At 42.1% G+C, this 19,233-nt stretch overlaps 1 protein-coding gene across 3 annotated transcripts in view; it reads right to left on the bottom strand.

Annotated features, from left to right (window-relative positions):
- The window catches only part of gabra3 (gamma-aminobutyric acid type A receptor subunit alpha3), a 155,543-nt gene that overhangs the window by 74,079 nt on the left and 62,231 nt on the right, over positions 1-19,233 (bottom strand). For 2 of the 3 annotated variants that reach the window (XM_065004830.1, XM_029620674.2), the window contains exon 4: positions 17,999-18,069. In XM_065004830.1, coding sequence (XP_064860902.1) covers positions 17,999-18,069 — 71 coding nt within the window. The remainder of the gene's footprint in view (positions 1-17,998; positions 18,070-19,233) is intronic. The other variant, XM_029620675.2, reaches the window with a different exon arrangement.

Below are 19,233 nucleotides of genomic sequence, written 5' to 3'. Positions count from 1 at the left end.
AACTGGAGGCCTCTAACACTTCAATGTTGTGATGTGAAGATCCTGGCGAAATGCATAGCACATAGAATAAAAAAGGTTTTACCAGATATTGTTCATCCTGATCAGACAGGTTTTTACATGGACAATATATTGCAGATAATATACGACAATTACTTGAAACATTTGAACATTATGAAACATTGAAGATACCAGGCCTGGCCTTCATAGCAGATTTTGAAAAGGCATTTGATAAAGTACAACTAGAATTTATATACAAATGCCTGGATTACTTTAATTTTGGTGAATCTCTTATACAATGGGTTAAAGTTATTTACAGCATCCTCAGATGTAAAATATTAAGAAAGTATTGAGCTTTTAAGAGGAGTAAAACAAGGCTGTCTGTTGTCTCCATATCTATTTATTATGGCCATTGAAATGCTAGCAATTAAAATGAGATACAACAAGAATATTAAGGGGTTAGAAATCCTGGGTATAAAAACCAAAGTGTTGATGCGTGCTGATGAATTTTTTCTTATGTTCGCAATCTGGATCCCTGTCTCATTGAAGATCTTGATCACTTTTCTAGCCTCTCTGGATTAAAACCTAATTATGACAAGTGTACCATATTACATAGTGGATTGTTTAAAAAATACTGTGTTTACACTACCTTGTAGTTTACCACATCTCAAAAAATATAAATGATCTTAACACAATTCATTTCAATATATAGTTAGCAAAAATAGATAAGATTCTGCAAACATGGAGTGTAAGGTTCTGCTTTTTCTTTTCTTAGTCAACCTTGTGTTCTTTTTCTTTGTGTTCTTCACGTAGTCCTGTTTCTTTGTGTTCTAGAACATAGCCCTCTCTTTAATTTTTGTTCATTGATTTCACCTGCGTTCGTTTCTCACCTGGTCTCATCAGCTCCCTATTTAGTTCAGTTCGTTCTGTTTATATGGTTGTAAAGGTATTGTTTGTTTTTGACTGCCTACCTGTGTTTGACTATTGCCTGTCTGTGTCCACGATTCCTGCCTTCTGCAAAGGCTTAATAAACATCTGCTGTGCTCTGCGTGTGAATCTACACTTTTCTCATTACATGGAGAGGTAAATACTTGTCTATTTATGGAAAAATCACGTTGATTAACTCGTTGGTCCTGTCACAGTTTACTTACTTACTAATGGCACTGCCTACTCCAGATGACTAATTTAAAAATCATGAGCACAAAATATTTCACTTTATTTGTAATGATAAGCCAGACAAAATTAAATGTGCCTATTTATATAATGAATATGAGTTTGGGGGGCTAACATTATAAAATATTAAAGCTTTAAATCTCTCCCTAAAAGCTTCACTCATAAGTTATACATAAACCCAAAATGGTAGATTACTAAGAAAGGCTCATCCTTTTGCCTTTATACTGATTACAACCTCTCATTTCCGACTAATTGAGAATGACATTTTGTTTAAAGTATAACATTTTCTCAAACAAGCCAAACAAATCTGGCCAGACAAACAATTTCAGTTATATCTTCCAGAAAAGATAGAACAAATGTTATGGTTAAATTTAAATATACTGATTAATAAAAAAACTTTCTTTATGGATTTATTTGACATTTTTATTATATTTGTTAATGATATTATGAATAGAAACGGAGGAGTTATGTCACATATGCAGTTATCAAAAATATATGGGGATTTCTGCTCAATCCAAACTTACAACCAACTGATTGCAGCATCACCACACAAATGGAGGAGGCAAGTGGAAAAGGGAGAAGGTAGGGAACTTGTTTGCCTGCCATGTATTAAAGATACAACTTGGCTGAAAGGAACAGGAATACATATAAAAATATACCAGTTTCATTTGAGAACATTTTTTAACAACCGCTACATATACAGTAGGTTGCAAAATAAATGGGAAGAGATTTTCTATGTACCAATTCCATGGCATATAGTTTATGAACTGGTACAAAAAACTACACTACACTGAGTTTTTCAATTTAAATGATTATACACTGCTCAAAAAAATAAAGGGAACACTTAAACAACACAATGTAACTCCAAGTCAATCACACTTCTGTGAAATCAAACTGTCCACTTAGGAAGCAACACTGATTGACAATACATTTCACATGCTGTTGTGCAAATGGAATAGACAACAGGTGGAAATTATAGGCAATTAGCAAGACACCCCCAATAAAGGAGTGGTTCTGCAGGTGGTGAACACAGACCACTTCTCAGTTCCTATGCTTCCTGGCTGATGTTTTGGTCACTTTTGAATGCTGGCGGTGCTTTCACTCTAGTGGTAGCATGAGACGAGTCTACAACCCACACAAGTGGCTCAGGTAGTGCAGCTCATCCAGGATGGAACATCCTGGGGCAAGAAGGTTTGCTGTGTCTGTCAGCGTAGTGTCCAGAGCATGGAGGCGCTACCAGGAGACAGGCCAGTACATCAGGAGACGTGGAGGAGGCCGTAGGAGGGCAACAACCCAGCAGCAGGACCGCTACCTCCGCCTTTGTGCAAGGAGGAGCAGGAGGAAGAGCGGGGTAACATCTCACAGCAAGAACGGGCAAATCCGGTGCAGTCCATGAGGAGATGCACTGCAGTACTTAATGCAGCTGGTGGCCACACCAGATACTGGCTGTTACTTTTGGTTTTGACCCCTCCTTTGTTCAGGGACACATTTTTCCATTTCTGTTAGTCACATGTCTGTGAAACTTGTTCTGTTTATGTCTCAATTGTTGGATCTTGTTACATTCATACAAATATTTACTCATGTTAAGTTTGCTGATGAAGAGGCTGTTTGTTTTTTTTGCTTAGTTTATATGGGGCATACCACAATCTCAGAAGAGACAAAATCAATAGATCATTTATTCTGGTATTGCCCCTATGTAGCTTGTTTCTGGTCACAGGTTCAGGAATGGTTAAAAAAAAAATCACAATATGCACTTAGAATTAACCTTCAAAATAGCAGTGTAGGGCAATTTGGAAAGCAATAGTCAGTCAATAAATAAAATAATAATATTCATAGGAAAGGTTTTCATCTTTAGCTCACAATCTGTATCCACAGATTATCTCACAATCTGTATCCACTATAAAATTAGAAAGGTTAGAAAAGTATGTAAAACATCACAGCAAAATTGAAAAATATATGGCACATGGAAACCAAACGAGGGTGGTCTATGGTAATAGGTGGGATGGGCTGAGAGTGGCTGAGGGGTGGGATTAAAGAGTTTGTTTGGTAAAGTATTATTGTTATGTGACTGCTTTATATAAAAGTACCATGTATGTAAATGTGTTTGCAAAATGTTTATGTAAAATGTCAATGTAAAATGTATATGTAGCAAAAAAAATGTAAAAAAAAACTAAAAGATATTTGTCCTCCAAAGGGGGGGTGGTGGAAAATTAAAATAAGAGTGTGCAAAGCTGTCATCAAGGCAAAGGGTGGCTACTTTTAAGAATCTCAAATATAAAATATATTTTGATTTATTTAACACTTTTTTTGGTTACTATATAATTCCAAATGTGCTCTTTCATAGTTTTGATGTGTTCACTATTATTCTACAATGTAGAAAATAGTTCAAATAAAGAAAAACCCTGGAATGAGTAGGTGTGTCCAAACTTTTGACTGGTATTGTATATTATGCTGTATCCAACGCGCAAGGTTGACTCTTAACCTGATTGTAGTGTATCTGATTGTTCCTGCCTTAGTTAATACAAGTCTTTGTGAATGCTGTCACGTCCTGACCTTTTTTATGTCTTTTTTTGTATTTCTATGTGTTTGGCCTGGTATGATTCTCAATCAGAGGCAGCTGGCAATCGTTGTCTCTGATTGAGAACCATACTTAGGCAGCCTGTTTTCCTACTATGGGTGTGGGTAGTTGTTTTCTGTCTCTTTGTCTGCACCAGACAAAACTGTTTCTTGTTGGTCTATTTTTGTTATTTTGGTTTTAGTGTTCTGAGTTGAATAAATATGAACATGGACACTTACCACGCTGCATATTGGTCCAATCCTTCCTACTCCTCCTCAGACGAAGAGGACAGCCATTACACATGTGTTGATAACAGTTGGAGGAAACGGTACTCTAGGAGAGCATGATCACTCAAGGGCTGAATCGTATGTCAGAACGTTTACATATCAAATCCTGACATGAAATTGTTTATTCATGAAAGGATTCACATTGCAAGGGATAAAAACAGTGCCTGGGTTGTCTCTAGTGTGGTGCAGTTTTCAAAGATGTGAGGGCATATTTTGATAGGTTATTGACTATTCTGTTTTGAAATATATCAATGCAACAAAGTCGTAAAGTAGTAAAGCCAGTTTACAGTCTGAGGGACCCTGACAAAACAGACTAAAAATAAAAGTTAAAAAGAGAGACTCTGCAGTCTGCACACTGCAATCTACAGATGTATGATCTTAATTTGGTCACCCTGTAGCAGGATTATTTTCCTGCCATAGCTAGCTGGCTCAAATTAAGATCCTACATCTGTATGTTTCCCTGTGGTTTATTGGCAACAACAATTCAAACCTTGGGTCTTCATTAAAAGTAAATTTACAAAGAACAAGCCCGTAGAGAGAGAGACATAAATGATTAGTTCCTTCCTATGATATGTCTCTACTCCAGAGTAGTGCATTCCTCACATGGGAATGGTCTGGACAACAAAGTTATCATAGATTTCCCCAGTTAGTCTCCTATTGTAATCGCAATAGGGGCCACCATGGCATTGCACATGAATTCAAAAGGAGGCATCACCATTCTACTATCTAATGAAGTCTGTTAAGACATTAATTTCCTCTATGACTTTGTTTATTCATAACAATTCAAAACATCCACTAATCCTGTGACTTCTTTGCTTTGAATATTCTGTTTAGATGAGTATTATTTCAGTGAAAAGGAATCAATGTGAACTGACCTTGTGACAAGTGGTGTTTAAGGTTAGCTATTATCATAGTGTTTATCTTTCTCCCACGAAGGCCTGGATTTACACAAACACGCCTCAGGTAACAAAGTCACCAACAGAGGAAATGATCTGTTTTAATTGAACTGAATTCTGAGTCTGACTTGGGCAGCTAATGAGAATTTAAAAATTGGTAAACTCTCTTGCAATAGCAGAAAGTCAGGACATTTTCTATGGTTTATCAACATCTTTCTCCGCTGGTATTTATTGTAATGTTACTTTAGCCTACAGTCCATTGCAGTCAAATATTGCTTGCTCATTTATGTGTCATTTAGGCTTTACAACCTCAGCAGTCTCCAAGCAGCAGATAACACGCATAAAGGACCAGAGTAGTGCCTTCCTCCCGCTTTGCCTTTCTGGGCTGTAGGCAGGCAGATGCCTTGACTGAGGATACACAGTGTATCACAGGCCACAGGCCACAGCCATGGAAGCTGGCACTCTATTTAAGGGTGTCCAGCATGTGGTTATGTTCTGTGGCTGTCGGGCAGACAGACTGCCTCCCTCCCAGCAAGCACAATCCGCTCTTGTGAGCCTAGTGCTGTATGTATCTGTTGTTTTTCTCTGTAGAAGCCTTCAAATCAAGCACCCTTTCAGCCCTCGGCACCCCAGGAGCTCTCAGTTACCTCTACCTACAGAAGAGTTCATCTCTTGGTGAGTTTTATGCGTAGTAGTCTTGACTTCTCCTCAGTGCCTCCCAAATTGAAAACAATAACATTGTTTCCAGTCGGGTTAAGTTTAGTTTATTGGAGTCCCCAATAGCTACTGCACATGCAGCAGCTACTGTTCCTGGGGTCCGCATAAAACATACAAATACATGATAAAGTACAGAACAGTTATAGACAAGAACAATATAAGATATTACATTACATTTAAAATACAAAATACAAAGAGTTATATTGGAGAGACACCAAGAGACAACTAAAATAATATTTACACACTATTCCTATATACATATTCATATTCTTATATACAGGACAGTTAAATTAGATCTTTAAACAGAGGAGAGGCGCTGTGATACAATATGTTTTTTGAATCTGTTTTTTAAAGCTAAACTTGCTTGTTGCCTGAGTAACCTCTGGTGGCAGAGCATTCCATGATGACCTGGCTCTATACATAACTGAGCGACGCATTAAATCTGTTTTTGGTTTGGGTACAGTGAAGAAGCCCATAGTGGCGTGTCTGGTGGGGTATGTATGTCTGTTTGAAGTGTATGCAAATAAATGATACAAGTGGTTAGGCATTTAACACACATGTTTCTCAAAAAGACTAGAAGAGAAGTAGTCCATTTCTCCTCAACCCTCAACCATGAAAGACTATCATGCATGTTGTTGATGTTAGTTCTGTGTGAGCAGTGAAGGGCGAGGTGTGCTGCTCTGTTTTGAGCCAGCTGCTAGGTCTTTCTTTGCTGCACCTGACCATATTACCAGACAGTAATCAAGATGGAACAAGAAGACCAGAGTCTGAACAACTAGTACAGTTGATGTGTGTTAAAAACACAGAACATATTTTTTATAACAGACATACCTCTCCCCATCTTCACAGCAACTTTGCAAATATGACTTGACCATGATAACTGACCATCCAGTGTTACTCCCTGGAGTTCAGCTTGTTCAATGGTCACACCTTTTATGCACAACTCCAGTTGAGGTTTAGGTCTAAGATAAGGCTTTGAATCAAATACAATGCTTTTGGTTTTAGATGTATTTAAGACCCGTTTATTGTTAATTACCCTTTCTGACTGTCACGACTTCCGCCGAAGTTGGCTCCTCTCCTTGTTCGGGTGTAACTATGATGTGGGGGACCGGGAGTTGTTGGCTGTGGTTAAAGCGTTGAAGGCGTGGAGACATTGGCTTGAGGGAGCTAAACACCCTTTCCTCATCTGGACTGACCACCGCAACCTGGAGTACATCCGGGCAGCGAGTAGACTGAATCCTCGTCAGGCAAGGTGGGCCATGTTCTTTACCTGTTTTGTGTTTACCCTTTCCTACAGACCAGGTTCCCAGGATAAGAAGGCAGACGCACTGTCCCGGGTGTATGACACAGAGGAGCGGCCCATGGAACAGACTCCCATACTCCCGGCCTCCTGCCGGGTAGCACCGGTCGTGTGGGAGCTGGATGCGGACATTGAGCAGGCGTTGTGTACAGAGCCCGCTCCCCTCCAGTGTCCCGTTGGGTGTATGTACGTTCCGTCTGCTGTCCGTGACCAGTTTATCTATTGGGCCCACACATCTCCCTCCTCTGGTTACCCAGGGATCGGTCGGACGGTGCGCTGTTTGACTGGGAAGTACTGGTGGCCCACTTTGGCTAAGGACGTGAGGGGTTTTGTCTCCTCCTGCTCGGTGTGTGCCCAGTGTAAGGCTCCTAGACACCTGCCCAGAGGTAAGTTACATCCCTTACCTGTTCCACAACGACCTTGATCACATCTGTCAGTGGATTTTCTAACAGATCTTCCTCTTTCACAGGGAAACACTACGATCCTGGTCGTTGTGGATTGTTTTTCTATGACCTGTCGTCTCCTCCCTCTGCCCGGTCTCCCTACGGCCCTACAGACTGCGGAAGCCCTGTTTACTCACGCCTTCCGGCACTACGGGGTGCCTGAGGATATAGTGTCATTCATGGAACGTCTGGGGGTCTCAATCAGCCTTACCTCAGGTTTTCACCCCGAGAGTAACGGGCAGGTAGAGAGAGTCAACCAGGATGTGGGCAGGTTTCTGCGGTCCTATTGCCAGGACCGGCCGGGGGAGTGGGCAGTGTTCGTGCCCTGGGCCGAGATATCACAGAACTCGCTTCGCCACTCCTCCACTTACCTCTCCCCCTTTCAGTGTGTATTGGGGTACCAGTCGGTTCTGGCACCGTGGCATCAGGGTCAGACCGAGACTCCTGCGGTGGACAACTAGTTTAGGCGCGCGGAGGTGACATGGGAGGCCGCCCGTGTCCATCTCCAGCGAGCCGCGCGTCGCCAGAAAACCAGCGCGGACCGTCACCGCAGTGAGACCCCGTTTGCATCAGGGGACTGGGTCTGGCTCTCGACCCGTAACCTGCCCCTCCGTCTGCACTGCCGGAAGCTGGGTCCGCGGTTTGTGGGGCCATTTAAAGTCCTGAGGAGGGTGAACGAGGTTTGTTACAGGTTACAGCTTCCCTCTGATTACCATATTAACCCCTCGTTCCATGTGTCTCTCCTCAGGCCGGTGGTGGCTGGTCCACTCCAGGAATCTGAGGTGCGGGACGTCCCTCCGCCCCCTTTGGACATCGAGGGGGTCCCGACGTACATTGTTCGTTCCAACCTGGATTCGAGGCATCGGGTGGGGGGCCTTCAGTACCTCGTGGAGTGGAAGGGATATGGGCCAGAGGAGAGGTGATGGGTTCCGGTTGCAGATGTTCTGGATCCTGAACTGCTGCGAGAGTTTCACCGTCGCCGGCCGGATCGCCCTGCGCCTCGTCCTCGACACCGGCGTCATCCTGGACACCGGCGCGCGTCAAGGGGGGTAACTGTCACGACTTCCGAAGTCGGCTCCTCTCCTTGTTCGGGCGGCGTTCGGCGATCTACGTCACCGGCTTTCTAGCCATCGCCGCTCCATTTGTCTTGTCTTGTTCAGTACACACCTGGTTTTCATTTCCCCAATCAATCTACTTGTATTTACCCCTCTGTTTCCCATCATGTATTTGTGTGTAATTGTTTCATGTTATTGTGGTGTTTTATTACGCACTTTACTTTTGTTATGTTCCGTGTTTTGAGCGCGTTTGATTTATGTAGTGCTCTCGTTTTTGGAATGAAAATAAAAGTGTGCCTGTTAACATTACTCTGCTCTCCTGCACCTGACTTCGCCTCTAGTACACCCCTTGACACTGACTGTAACTCATTGCTAAGAAATGACAGGGACGATTTCTGGTTTCAGTCCGCCCCTGAGACCAACTCTCTCCCTGAGCTCGGTAATGATGAGCTGGAGTCTTCTTGCCCATGTACGCATTAATTAAGAGCTAGTCATTATTCCTCTCTTTCTCCCACTCTCTCAATCATTTTCCAGTCCAATCTCTTTCTCCCCGACTACCTCTCTTGTTCTCCCCTGCTGGGACTGACCTGTGCATGTGTGATGTGCTGTCAATCACACATTATCTCTGGGGTTCCAACAGCTCCTCCATATTTGTCTCTGAGGCAGAAACAGATTTTGGCAGCAGATTGTTTCAGGCCACCACGTCAGTCTGATTTGTTCCAAGAGAATCAGAGTTCAGGCAGCAGCATTTCCATACAAACTGTGTGAATACTATGCAGTATTGAACAGGGCGCTAGATAGATGATCTGGACAGCTAAACATTTCCTCGTTATGTTTTTATTGACATCAACAACCATATAATTTGCATGTTGACTTAGTACCCATCTCAGAGATCAATAACACTATTTGATTGGAAATGAGAATGACACAATCATTTCCTGTGGTGTATCGATCAGCAGACAAGGAACTGATCAAGATCACAGTTAGTTGTGCCCTGATAGACATCATGCTTACTACTGTAGCTTGTTTTAGCACCGCATGAAAAGCACTTTTCCTCATGCATAATTGAATATGGATAATTGCATAAAGACGACACACAGGGCACATAATGAATCACATTATGTTCTCAAATTACTACCGTAGATCAGACACAGTTAGGTAAACACCGTGATCATGACAAGCGTGTGCACATCTGAGAGATGTTCTGATGCTTTTTACATTAGATATTGTAGATCAGGGATCATCAACTAGATTCAGCCGCGGGACGTTTTTTTTCTTGAGCGGAGGGTCGGGGGACCAGAAGAGAATTACAAAGAATTTGTAGACTGCAGATTGGCTGCAAGAAGCCAAAAACAGATAAAACATTTGACTAAAACATAATCATTTCAAACCTTGCTTACCTTTGTATACGATCACATGTCTCTCTATTATGCGTGGGAGTACTTGGGAACAGATTTCCAAAATTAAAATGACTTGGAGCTGATTACCTGGTGTTTTTACAGTCTTTCATGTAAAAAAAAACATTTGCTTAGAAAACTTGGGGAGCCAAATAAAACCACCCGCGAGCCAAATTAAGCCCGTCGGCCGCCATTTGGGGAACTCTGGCGTAGATGTTGCATGTTTTCCCTATAAGCCCACTCATTGGAGCATTTAGTGTTTCCTAAGAGTCCACTTCACCTCTCACGTTTTCCTACCATCTCAATCATGTGACATGGTGAAAGCGTCCCTTAGGGAGCCGTGTGAGGAAGCTGGGAACATTGGTATTGTTGTGCCGTAATCATGGAGCTGTGGTGTTTATGAACAGACCAGATGATTACATCCTCTCCTGCTGCAGACCATTACTTTCTTTGGAAACGTTCAGGGTGTTCGCCCTGATGCATTCTAATTGGCTCAATCTGTTGAGTCTAATCTTCAGAATGACCTTTGGATGAAAATATGGAATGCATGTATGATGTGTTAAACTATACTGATATCTCCTAAGATCTGGAATATTTCATATTATTGTTTGTAAAAACAAAAATAATCATTATAGATACATGACTGAGCAACGCAGTAAACTATTCTAAGACTGCATAAACATTTTTTATGAGGGATACTTGCTGAGCTGAAGTTGCATTGCAATCACACAGCATGGATTTAAGAGAGTTGGCTTAATGACTTGTAACTATAGCAACACAATACAGACTCTCATGGATGCGGCCTATTAAGGATGCAAATTGTCTTAACACTTATTCCCCCCATGAATATGAGTTGATCATATTGTGACAAAGAGCGAAATGAAGACCAGTTTGGTGGGTGAGAAGATGGAGTAATATTGTGAGAGCACATTATATTGTTACCAGAGTGCATTCACTGAGTTTCTCTGAATGACTCTTTACATTTTACTGGAGACTCAACCATTTTAATTCTCAGTTAACCTCCCTACAACCCACCTTTGCTTCTTATTTTCCTGCAAGAGGTCTTATTTGGAGTGCGTCCCCTTGAGCAAGGGCACGATGATCGATACAGAATCCTAGCATTCACCCTCAAAACACCAACAGGAAAAATAACTCCACCTAATTTATTCGTTTGGAGGACCATTTACTGTATAGGGTTCTTTCTCAGGATTTTGGATCCAAATGTTATTTTTCTTCCCTCGTAACAGAAAATATATATTGGTAGCTGAAATAGGGACCAATTACAGCAGAAGAAATACGAGTTAACCGTAGAGAGAGAGAGAGTACTGGTCTAGCCAAATAGGCCACAGAGGGAAGGAGAGAGGTTTGTACTTCTTGATAATAAACCTAAATGTGCCAACTCTCTGCCAGGCAAAATACATGGAAGACTAGAGCAGAGCATAGTAGAGGCCAACATCCACCTACTATACTCCATCTGGATCAGGAAGGGACCTGTTTCAATAAAACACTCAACTGTTAGCTTGTAGAGATGGATGCTACATAATCAAGCAAAAATAACTCCAGAGTGAAAATGATAACGTTTGGACGATAAGGATTTTTAAAAAGCTTTGTTCAGTGCCAGTGTAGTACTGCCTAGCGTGTTGATACCACAGGTGGTGTCGAGAGTTTTTCAGCACAGTAGATTGTGAAATGAGAGCAGAGCTTGTTGGGATCAAGACAGTCCCCCAGACAAGCTCTGCCATCTTCGTCAAGCAGTGTTCTACACAGTACCTGGGGCAGATTAGACTGCCCTCAATTTCATTACACCAGGCCTGTCAACCCCAGCCCACCAGAGAACAGGAGAATACACCATGACAGCACAGACGCAGGAACAAATGAGACGGAGCTACGCGAACCTCCAGAGACACAGACAGATACAGGGGAGCAGAGAGGGAGGAGACAGAGAGAGGTGGATACAGGGGAGGAGAGAGGGAGGAGAAAGAGAGGGGGAAACAGGTGAGAGGAAGGAGAGAGGAAAGAGAGAAGGAAACATTGAAACATGAGAGGAGAGAGAGGGAAACAGGAGAGGAGAGAGGAGAGAGAGTGAAACAGGATAGGAGTAAAAGGGATACATGAGAGGAGAGAGTGGGAAACAGGAGAGGAGAGAGGAGAGAGAGTGAAACTGGAGAGGAGAGAGGAGAGAGAGAAACAGGAGAGGAGTAAAAGGGATACATGAGAGGAGAGAGTGGGAAACAGGAGAGGAGAGAGAGTGAAACAGGATAGGAGTGAAAGGGATACAGGAGAGGAGAAAGGGAGGGAGAAATAGGAGCGAGCGAGAGAGAAAGACACAGTAAAGGATAGAGGGAGAAAGACAGCGAGAGAGCAGCACATTCACCTCCTTACATACAAGCACTTTACTAACAATGCAGTTTTAATAATAAGTGTTAAGTAAAACAATTGATGAGTAAAAAATAAAAGTAACCAATAATTAAAGAGCAGTAATAAAACAACAGAAGCGAGGCTATATACAGGGTGTACCGGTACAGAGACAATCTAAAACCGGTCAAAGGTTTTAGGACACCGACTCATTCAAGGGTTTTTCTGTGTTTTCTACTATTTTCTACATTGTAGAATAGTAGTGAAGACATAAAAACTATGAAATAACACATATGGAATCATGTAGTAACCAAAAAAGTGTTAAACAAATCAAAATATATTTTATATTTGAGATTCTCAAATAGCCACCCTTTGCCTTGATGGCAGCTTTTCACAATTTTGGCCTTCTCTCAACCAGCTTAACTTGGAATGCTTTTCCAACTGTCTTGAAGGAGTTCCCATAAATGCTGAGCACTTGTTGGCTGTTTTTCCTTCACTCTGCGGTCCGACTTATCCCAAACTATCTCAAATTTGGTTGAGGTTAGGGGGATTGTGGAAGCCAGGTCATCTGATGAGGCACTCCATCACTCTCCTTCTTTGTCAAATAGCCCTTACACAGCCTGGAGATGTGTTGGGTCAATGTCCTGTTGAAAAACTAATGATCGTCCCACTAAGCACAAAACAGATGGGATGGTGTATCTCTGCAAAATGCTGTGTCAGCCATGCTGGTTAAGTGTGCCTTGAATTCTAAATAAATCACTGACAGTGTCACCAGCAAAGCACCCCCACACCATAACACCTCCTCCTCCATGCTTTACGGTGAGATTATACACATGCGGAGATCATCCATTCACCCACACCGCGTCTCACAAAGACACTACGGTTGGAACCAAAAATGTCCAATTTGGACTCCAGACCAAAGGACAAATTTCCATCAGTCGAATGTCCATTGCTCATGTTTCTTGGCCCAAGCAAGTCTCTTCCTATTATTGGTGTCCTTTAGTAGTGGTTTCTTTGCAGCAATTCGACCACGAAGGCCTGATTCTCCTCTGAACAGTTGATGTTGAGATGTGTCTGTTTCTTGAACTATGTGAAATATTTATTTGGGCTGCAATTTCTGAAGCGCAAACCAGATGGCATGGTGTGTCGCTGCAGAATGCTGTGGAAGCCATGCTGTTTAAATGTGCCTTGAATTCTAAATAAATCACTGACAGTGTCACCAGCAAAGCACCATCACACCTCCTCCTCCATGCTTCACGGTGGGAACCACACATGCAGAGATCACCTACTTTGCGTCTCACAAAGACACGGCGGTTGGAACCAAAAATCGCAAATTTGGAATCACCAGACCAAAGGACAGATTTTCACTGGTCGAATGTCCATTGCTCGTGTTTCTTGGCCCAAACAAGTCTCTTCTTCTAATTAGTGTCCTTTAGTAGTGGTATTTCTGAGGCTGGTAACTCTAATGAACTTATCCTTTGCAGCAGAGGTAACTCTAGGTCTTCCTTTCCTGTGGCGGTCCTCATGAGAGCCAGTTTCATCATAGCGCTTGATGGTTTTTGCGACTGCACTTAAAGAAACTTCTTTAAACTTCAAAGTTCTTGACATGTTCCATATTGACTGACCTTCATGTCTTTTAAAGTAATGATGGACTGTTGTTTCTCTTTGCTTATTTGAACTGTCCTTGCCATAATATGGACTTGGTCTTTTACCAAATAGGGCTATCTTCTGTATATCCCCCTACCTTGTCACAACACAACTGATTGGCTCAAACGCATTAAGAAGGAAAGAAATTCCACAATTCCACACATTCCAGGTGACTACCTCATGAGGCTGGTTGAGAGAATGCCAACAGTGTGCAAAGCTGTCATCAAGGCAAAGGGTGGCTACTTTGAAGAATCTCAAATATATAATATATTTTGATTTATTTCACACTTTTTTTGTTTTATTTCATAGTTTTGATATCTTCACTATTATTCTACAATGTAGAAAATAGTTAAAATAAAGAATTAAGAAAAACCCTTGAATGAGTAGATGTTCTACAACTTTTGACCAGTAGTGTAGGTAGAGTTAGTGACTATGCATGGATAATAAACATAGAGTAAGTAGCAGCAGCGTAAAAGAGGGGGGGTGGGGTGTAAATAGTCTGGTTAGCCATTTGATTAGCTGTTCAGGAGTCTTATAGCTTGGGGGTAGAAGCTGTTAAGAAGAAATTGGACCTAGACTTGGCGTTCCGGTACCGCTGGCTGTGCGATAGCAGAGAAAAGAGTCTATGACTAGGGTAGCTGGAGTCTTTGACAATGTTTAGGGCCTTCATCTGACACCGCCTGGTATAGAGTTCCTGGATGGCAGGAAGCTTGGCCCCAGCGATGTACTGGGCTATATGCACTACCCTCTGTAGTGCCTTGTGATCTGAGGCCAAGCAGTTGCCATACCAGGTAGTGATGCAACCAGTCAGGATGCTCTCGATGGTGCAGCTGTAGAAATGTTTGAGGATCTGAGGACCCATGCAAAATCTTTTCAGTCTCCTGAGGGGGAATAGGCTTTGTCGTGCCCTCTTCACAACTGTCTTGGTGTGTTTGCACCATGATAGTTTGTTGGTGATGTGGTCATCAAGGAACTTGAAGCTCTCAACCTGCTCCGCTACAGCCCCATCAATGAGAATGGGTGCGTGCTCGGTCCTCCTTTTCCTGTAGTCCACAATCATCTCCTTTGTGATGTCACCCACATTTAAGGGATTGGCCTGAAAGCATGTAAAGTAATCGGTGGACAACATAAGCTGCATTTACACAGGCAGGCTAATTCAGATCTTTTGCCAATAATTGGTCTTTTGACCAATCAGATCAGATCTTTTGCCAATAATTGGGCAAAGGATCAGAATTGCTGTAAGCATTCTACACTTGTACTGGGATTTGCAAGTTCTTGTTAAATCGGCCTGATGAGTTTATATATCTATATATATTTATATATAAAATATCTTCCTGACTTTAGCTCTTACTCGTCATCTGTCGTGATGGAGAAAGTGAAGCAGACACTCAATGGCATATTGGTCCCAGTGAGGACGCAGGAGAACTGTACTTGAGGGTAGGAGCGGGGGGGTAGGGAGATTCCTAAGACTGGCTGGGGGTGGCACACAGATGGGTAATTGGACCACGATGTGTGAGAAACCAAGTTTTGAGCTGCCCTGGGTATAGGTTGTCCTCTAAGAAAAAGGAAAATAATGTCATATGATGTTAATTAGATCTGTTTTCCCAGGCGTTAAACTGTCCAACTTTTTGCTAATTTAAAATTATATCATTTCTAGAAACTCGCAAAATCCTTTTGATAGTCAAAGGATGATTATGATAATGTTAACCTAACTAATTGTTGCTTTGTAATTCAACTACGGTTTACGCTCCATATTATGTAGCCGATTGCACTCTGATTTCTTCTCACTATTAGTAGATGAGGGCCTGCCTGTGCAGAATGAGCAGAGCCGCTGCATGGCTTGGGTGATTCATCATACATGCCAAACCAATTGTGTGTGTGATTAAGAGGCATGCGATTCCTCCAGGCCCGCCCCATAACCAATTTCCTGCTCTAAAATGAACCCATTCCAATTCTAAGCAGCTGAATTGTTGTGTCACTGAATGGGAAAGGGATGTCTGAATATGTACAAGTGTAGGATCTTAATTTGATGACTCAGTTGCAGGAGAACTTTCCAGCAATGCATGACATTTTAAACTTGTGTATTTAGGTTTAAAAAGGCTTCTGAAGTTTGTAATTTCCATTTTGTAATCTCCCTTACGAAAAATGTATCAACCCCTACAAAATGTGTCCATTAATTATAATCCACATAATAATTTACATTTTTTGTTGCTGCAGGATTATTTTCCTGCTGTAGCAAACTGGCTCAAATTAAGATATTACATATGTACCAGTCAAAAGTTTAGACAGGGCTGTATAAGAGCTGTATAAGGGCTATTTGACCAAGAAGAAGAGTGATGGAGTGCTGAATCAGATGACCTCGCCTCCACAATCACCAGAACTCAACCCAATTGAGATGGTTTGGGATGAGTTGGAATGCAGAGTGAAGGAAAAGCAGCCAACATCAAGGTAAAGGGTGGCTATTTGGAGAATCTCAAATATAAAATATATTTTGATTTGTTTTACACACTTTTTTGGTTACTACAGGATTCCATATGTGTTGTTTCATAGTTTTGATATCTTCACTATTATTTGACAATGTAGAAAATAGTAAAAATACAGAAAAACCCTTGATTGAGTCGTTGTCCTAAAACTTTTGACCGATGCCCCCACACATTGTCTCTGTACTGGTACACCCTGTAAAAAGCCTCACTACTGGAGGTCTCTCTCTCTCATCGCTCTCTCTCTCTCATCTCTCTCTCTCTCATCGCTCTCTCTCTCTCTCTCTCATCGCTCTCTCTCTCATCGCTCTCTCTCTCATCGCTCTCTCTCTCTCTCATCGCTCTCTCTCTCATCGCTCTCTCTCAGGTTTGTCCAAACTTTTGACAGGAATTGTATCTGCATAAAAAGCCATTCTCCACTTGTTAACTAGGTAACCAATAGGCTCTGAAAAGGGGAGCATTAACTAGATTCAGCCGGGGGTCGATTTATTTTGAGCGGAGGGTTGGGGGGGCCGGAACATAATTACAAATTATTTGTAGACTGCAGTTTGACTGCATCCCAAACATGCTCAATGGGTGACATGTCTGGTGAGTTTGCAGGCCATGGAAGAACTGGGACATTTTCAGCTTCCAGGAATTGTGTACAGATCCTTGCGACATGGGGCCTTCCATTATCATGCTGAAAGATGAGGTGATGGCGTCGGATGAATAGCACGACAGTGGGCCAGGATCTCGTCACGGTATCTCTGTGCATTCAACTTGCCATCGATAAAATGCAATTGTGTTCATTGTCCATAGTTTATGCCTGCCCATACGGTAACCCCAACATGGGGCACTCTGTTCACAACATTGACATCAGCAAACCACTCGCCCACACAACGCCATACACTTGGTCTGCAGTTGTGAGGCCATTTGGACGTACTGCCAAATTCTCTTAAATGGAGGACGCTTATGGTCGTGAAATGAACATGCAATACTCTGGCAACAACTGGTGGACACTCCTGCAGTCAGCATGCCAATTGCACGCTCCCTAAAAACCTGAGACATCGGTGGCATTGTGTTGTGTGACAGAATTTAACATTTTAGAGTGGCCTTTTATTGTCCCCAGCAAAAGGGGAACCTGTGTAATGATCATGCGGTTTAATCAGCTTCTCGATATACCACACCTAACAGGGATGTAAACAAATTTGAGCACCATATTTGAGAGAAATAAGCTTTTTGTGCCTGTAGAACATTTCTAGAATGTTTTATTTCAGCTCATGAAACATGAGACCAACACTTTATCTGTTGCATTTATATTTTTATTCAGTGTATTATGAGCTGAAATGAAAGATTCTAGAAATGTTCCATTAAATTAAAACAACATTAGACTCATCCACATTCATGGTCTATAACCGATGATGTCATGTTTAGCCAGTCACTCACTATAGGAGGGTCGATATGCAGTACAGCCCAGGGCAAGATGCTTGTAGCATTAAGTTAGCAGATACGGATAGTCCAATCAATGTGACCTTACCTTAAAAACTCCTTCTCTATGTATTACATAATTACAACAGTTTTGTCTCAAATATAGTATAAATGACACACAAAAAAAAAAGAGATTTGGGGTGAATTATTTGATAAGTCATGCTGGTCCTATAGGGGTCACATTCTGAGGATCTGGGTGCCGGACAGTACAGTAATATATCACTCACCATGTCTGTGTCTGACACTGGTCCAAAGCTGGTCACGTAGATATTTGTCCTCACCTCCGTCACACTCTCTGCTTGGACATGAGGAGAAGACAGAGGTAGAGTTTAAGTACCTTCCTTAAGGGACAGTGGTGTGTTCCATCTAAGATGGTTACCAGTCCTTATCGGACCCCCAGGCCGCACTGCTGCTCTGTCTACTTCAGGTTGGTTGTTGATGTCAATTTAGTGAAGTCAGCTCACTTTCCAAAACCAAATCCAATGACAGAGTCAGAAACATGAATGTTTGATGTCTCACCACTCAACCAAACAAAGGCTGAACCTATGGAGGTAGCGAGACTTTGATTGAGGTTGTTTTTAGGGAGAGTGTTTGCATCATTATCACAGTCACAAACTGAGATGAGAAATCACAGGAATAATGAGGGTTGGCAGGACCACATTAAAATCATATTTAGGCCTGTTCACAGGGACTTGTTTGTATTGGTGTCAGATGATGCTATTCACTGTGCATTATACTAATGCACTCTATTGTGTATAATCCTTTAACTGGGAGCGCTTCCTATCTGCACAGTCTGGGTAAACAACATTTCCTGTGTAATTGGGTGAAATGTGCAGTTTCAGAATAGAGTTAAGGACTGGAGATGAAACACAGAGAGACTGCCAAAAGTCTGCTGCACACGAGTCATCCTAAATGCGATGACGGAGGTGGTGGGAATCACCTTTTACTTACAAGGTTTCCAATTACCAATTACTTTCCAATTCACTTTCATTTTATCGATTGCAGGATGTAAATGAACGAGGGGCTTTGATGTAAGGCTGTGAGTGGCTGTCTGCCAGTCGTTGCTCCGAGACTGAGTGAAACCGATGGAATGCTTCCAGAACATACCGTATGGAATCTAGAGTTCCCCTGGCAACATGACATTGGCCATTAATCAAAATGCACATGCCGAGGGCTTTGGAATACAGAATTATGTCCAACACATTTGGAGGGCACCTGAAATTTCTCTGTCTGGGAGGTCGGAGACTCATGGAAAGTGCATAGGTGGCAGAGCTAGTGTGGCGACAGATTTATCATACATCCTAGTGGGGTTGGAATGGAGCCTGGGTGCTCACCACTGTCAGCTTAAAACATCACATGGATTTCATGTTCACACTCTCATAGACCTCTGACTGAGAATTCAAAATCACTTATAATAAGCTCCATTTAAAAAAAAAAAAAAATTTAAAAAATCCACAATAAA

The sequence above is a fragment of the Oncorhynchus nerka genome, linkage group LG19 (genome assembly GCF_034236695.1).
Source record: "Oncorhynchus nerka isolate Pitt River linkage group LG19, Oner_Uvic_2.0, whole genome shotgun sequence".
NCBI classification, from domain to species: domain Eukaryota; kingdom Metazoa; phylum Chordata; class Actinopteri; order Salmoniformes; family Salmonidae; genus Oncorhynchus; species Oncorhynchus nerka.
Note: the sequence above shows the minus strand (reverse complement) of the source record. Positions and strands in the feature narration are given on the sequence as shown.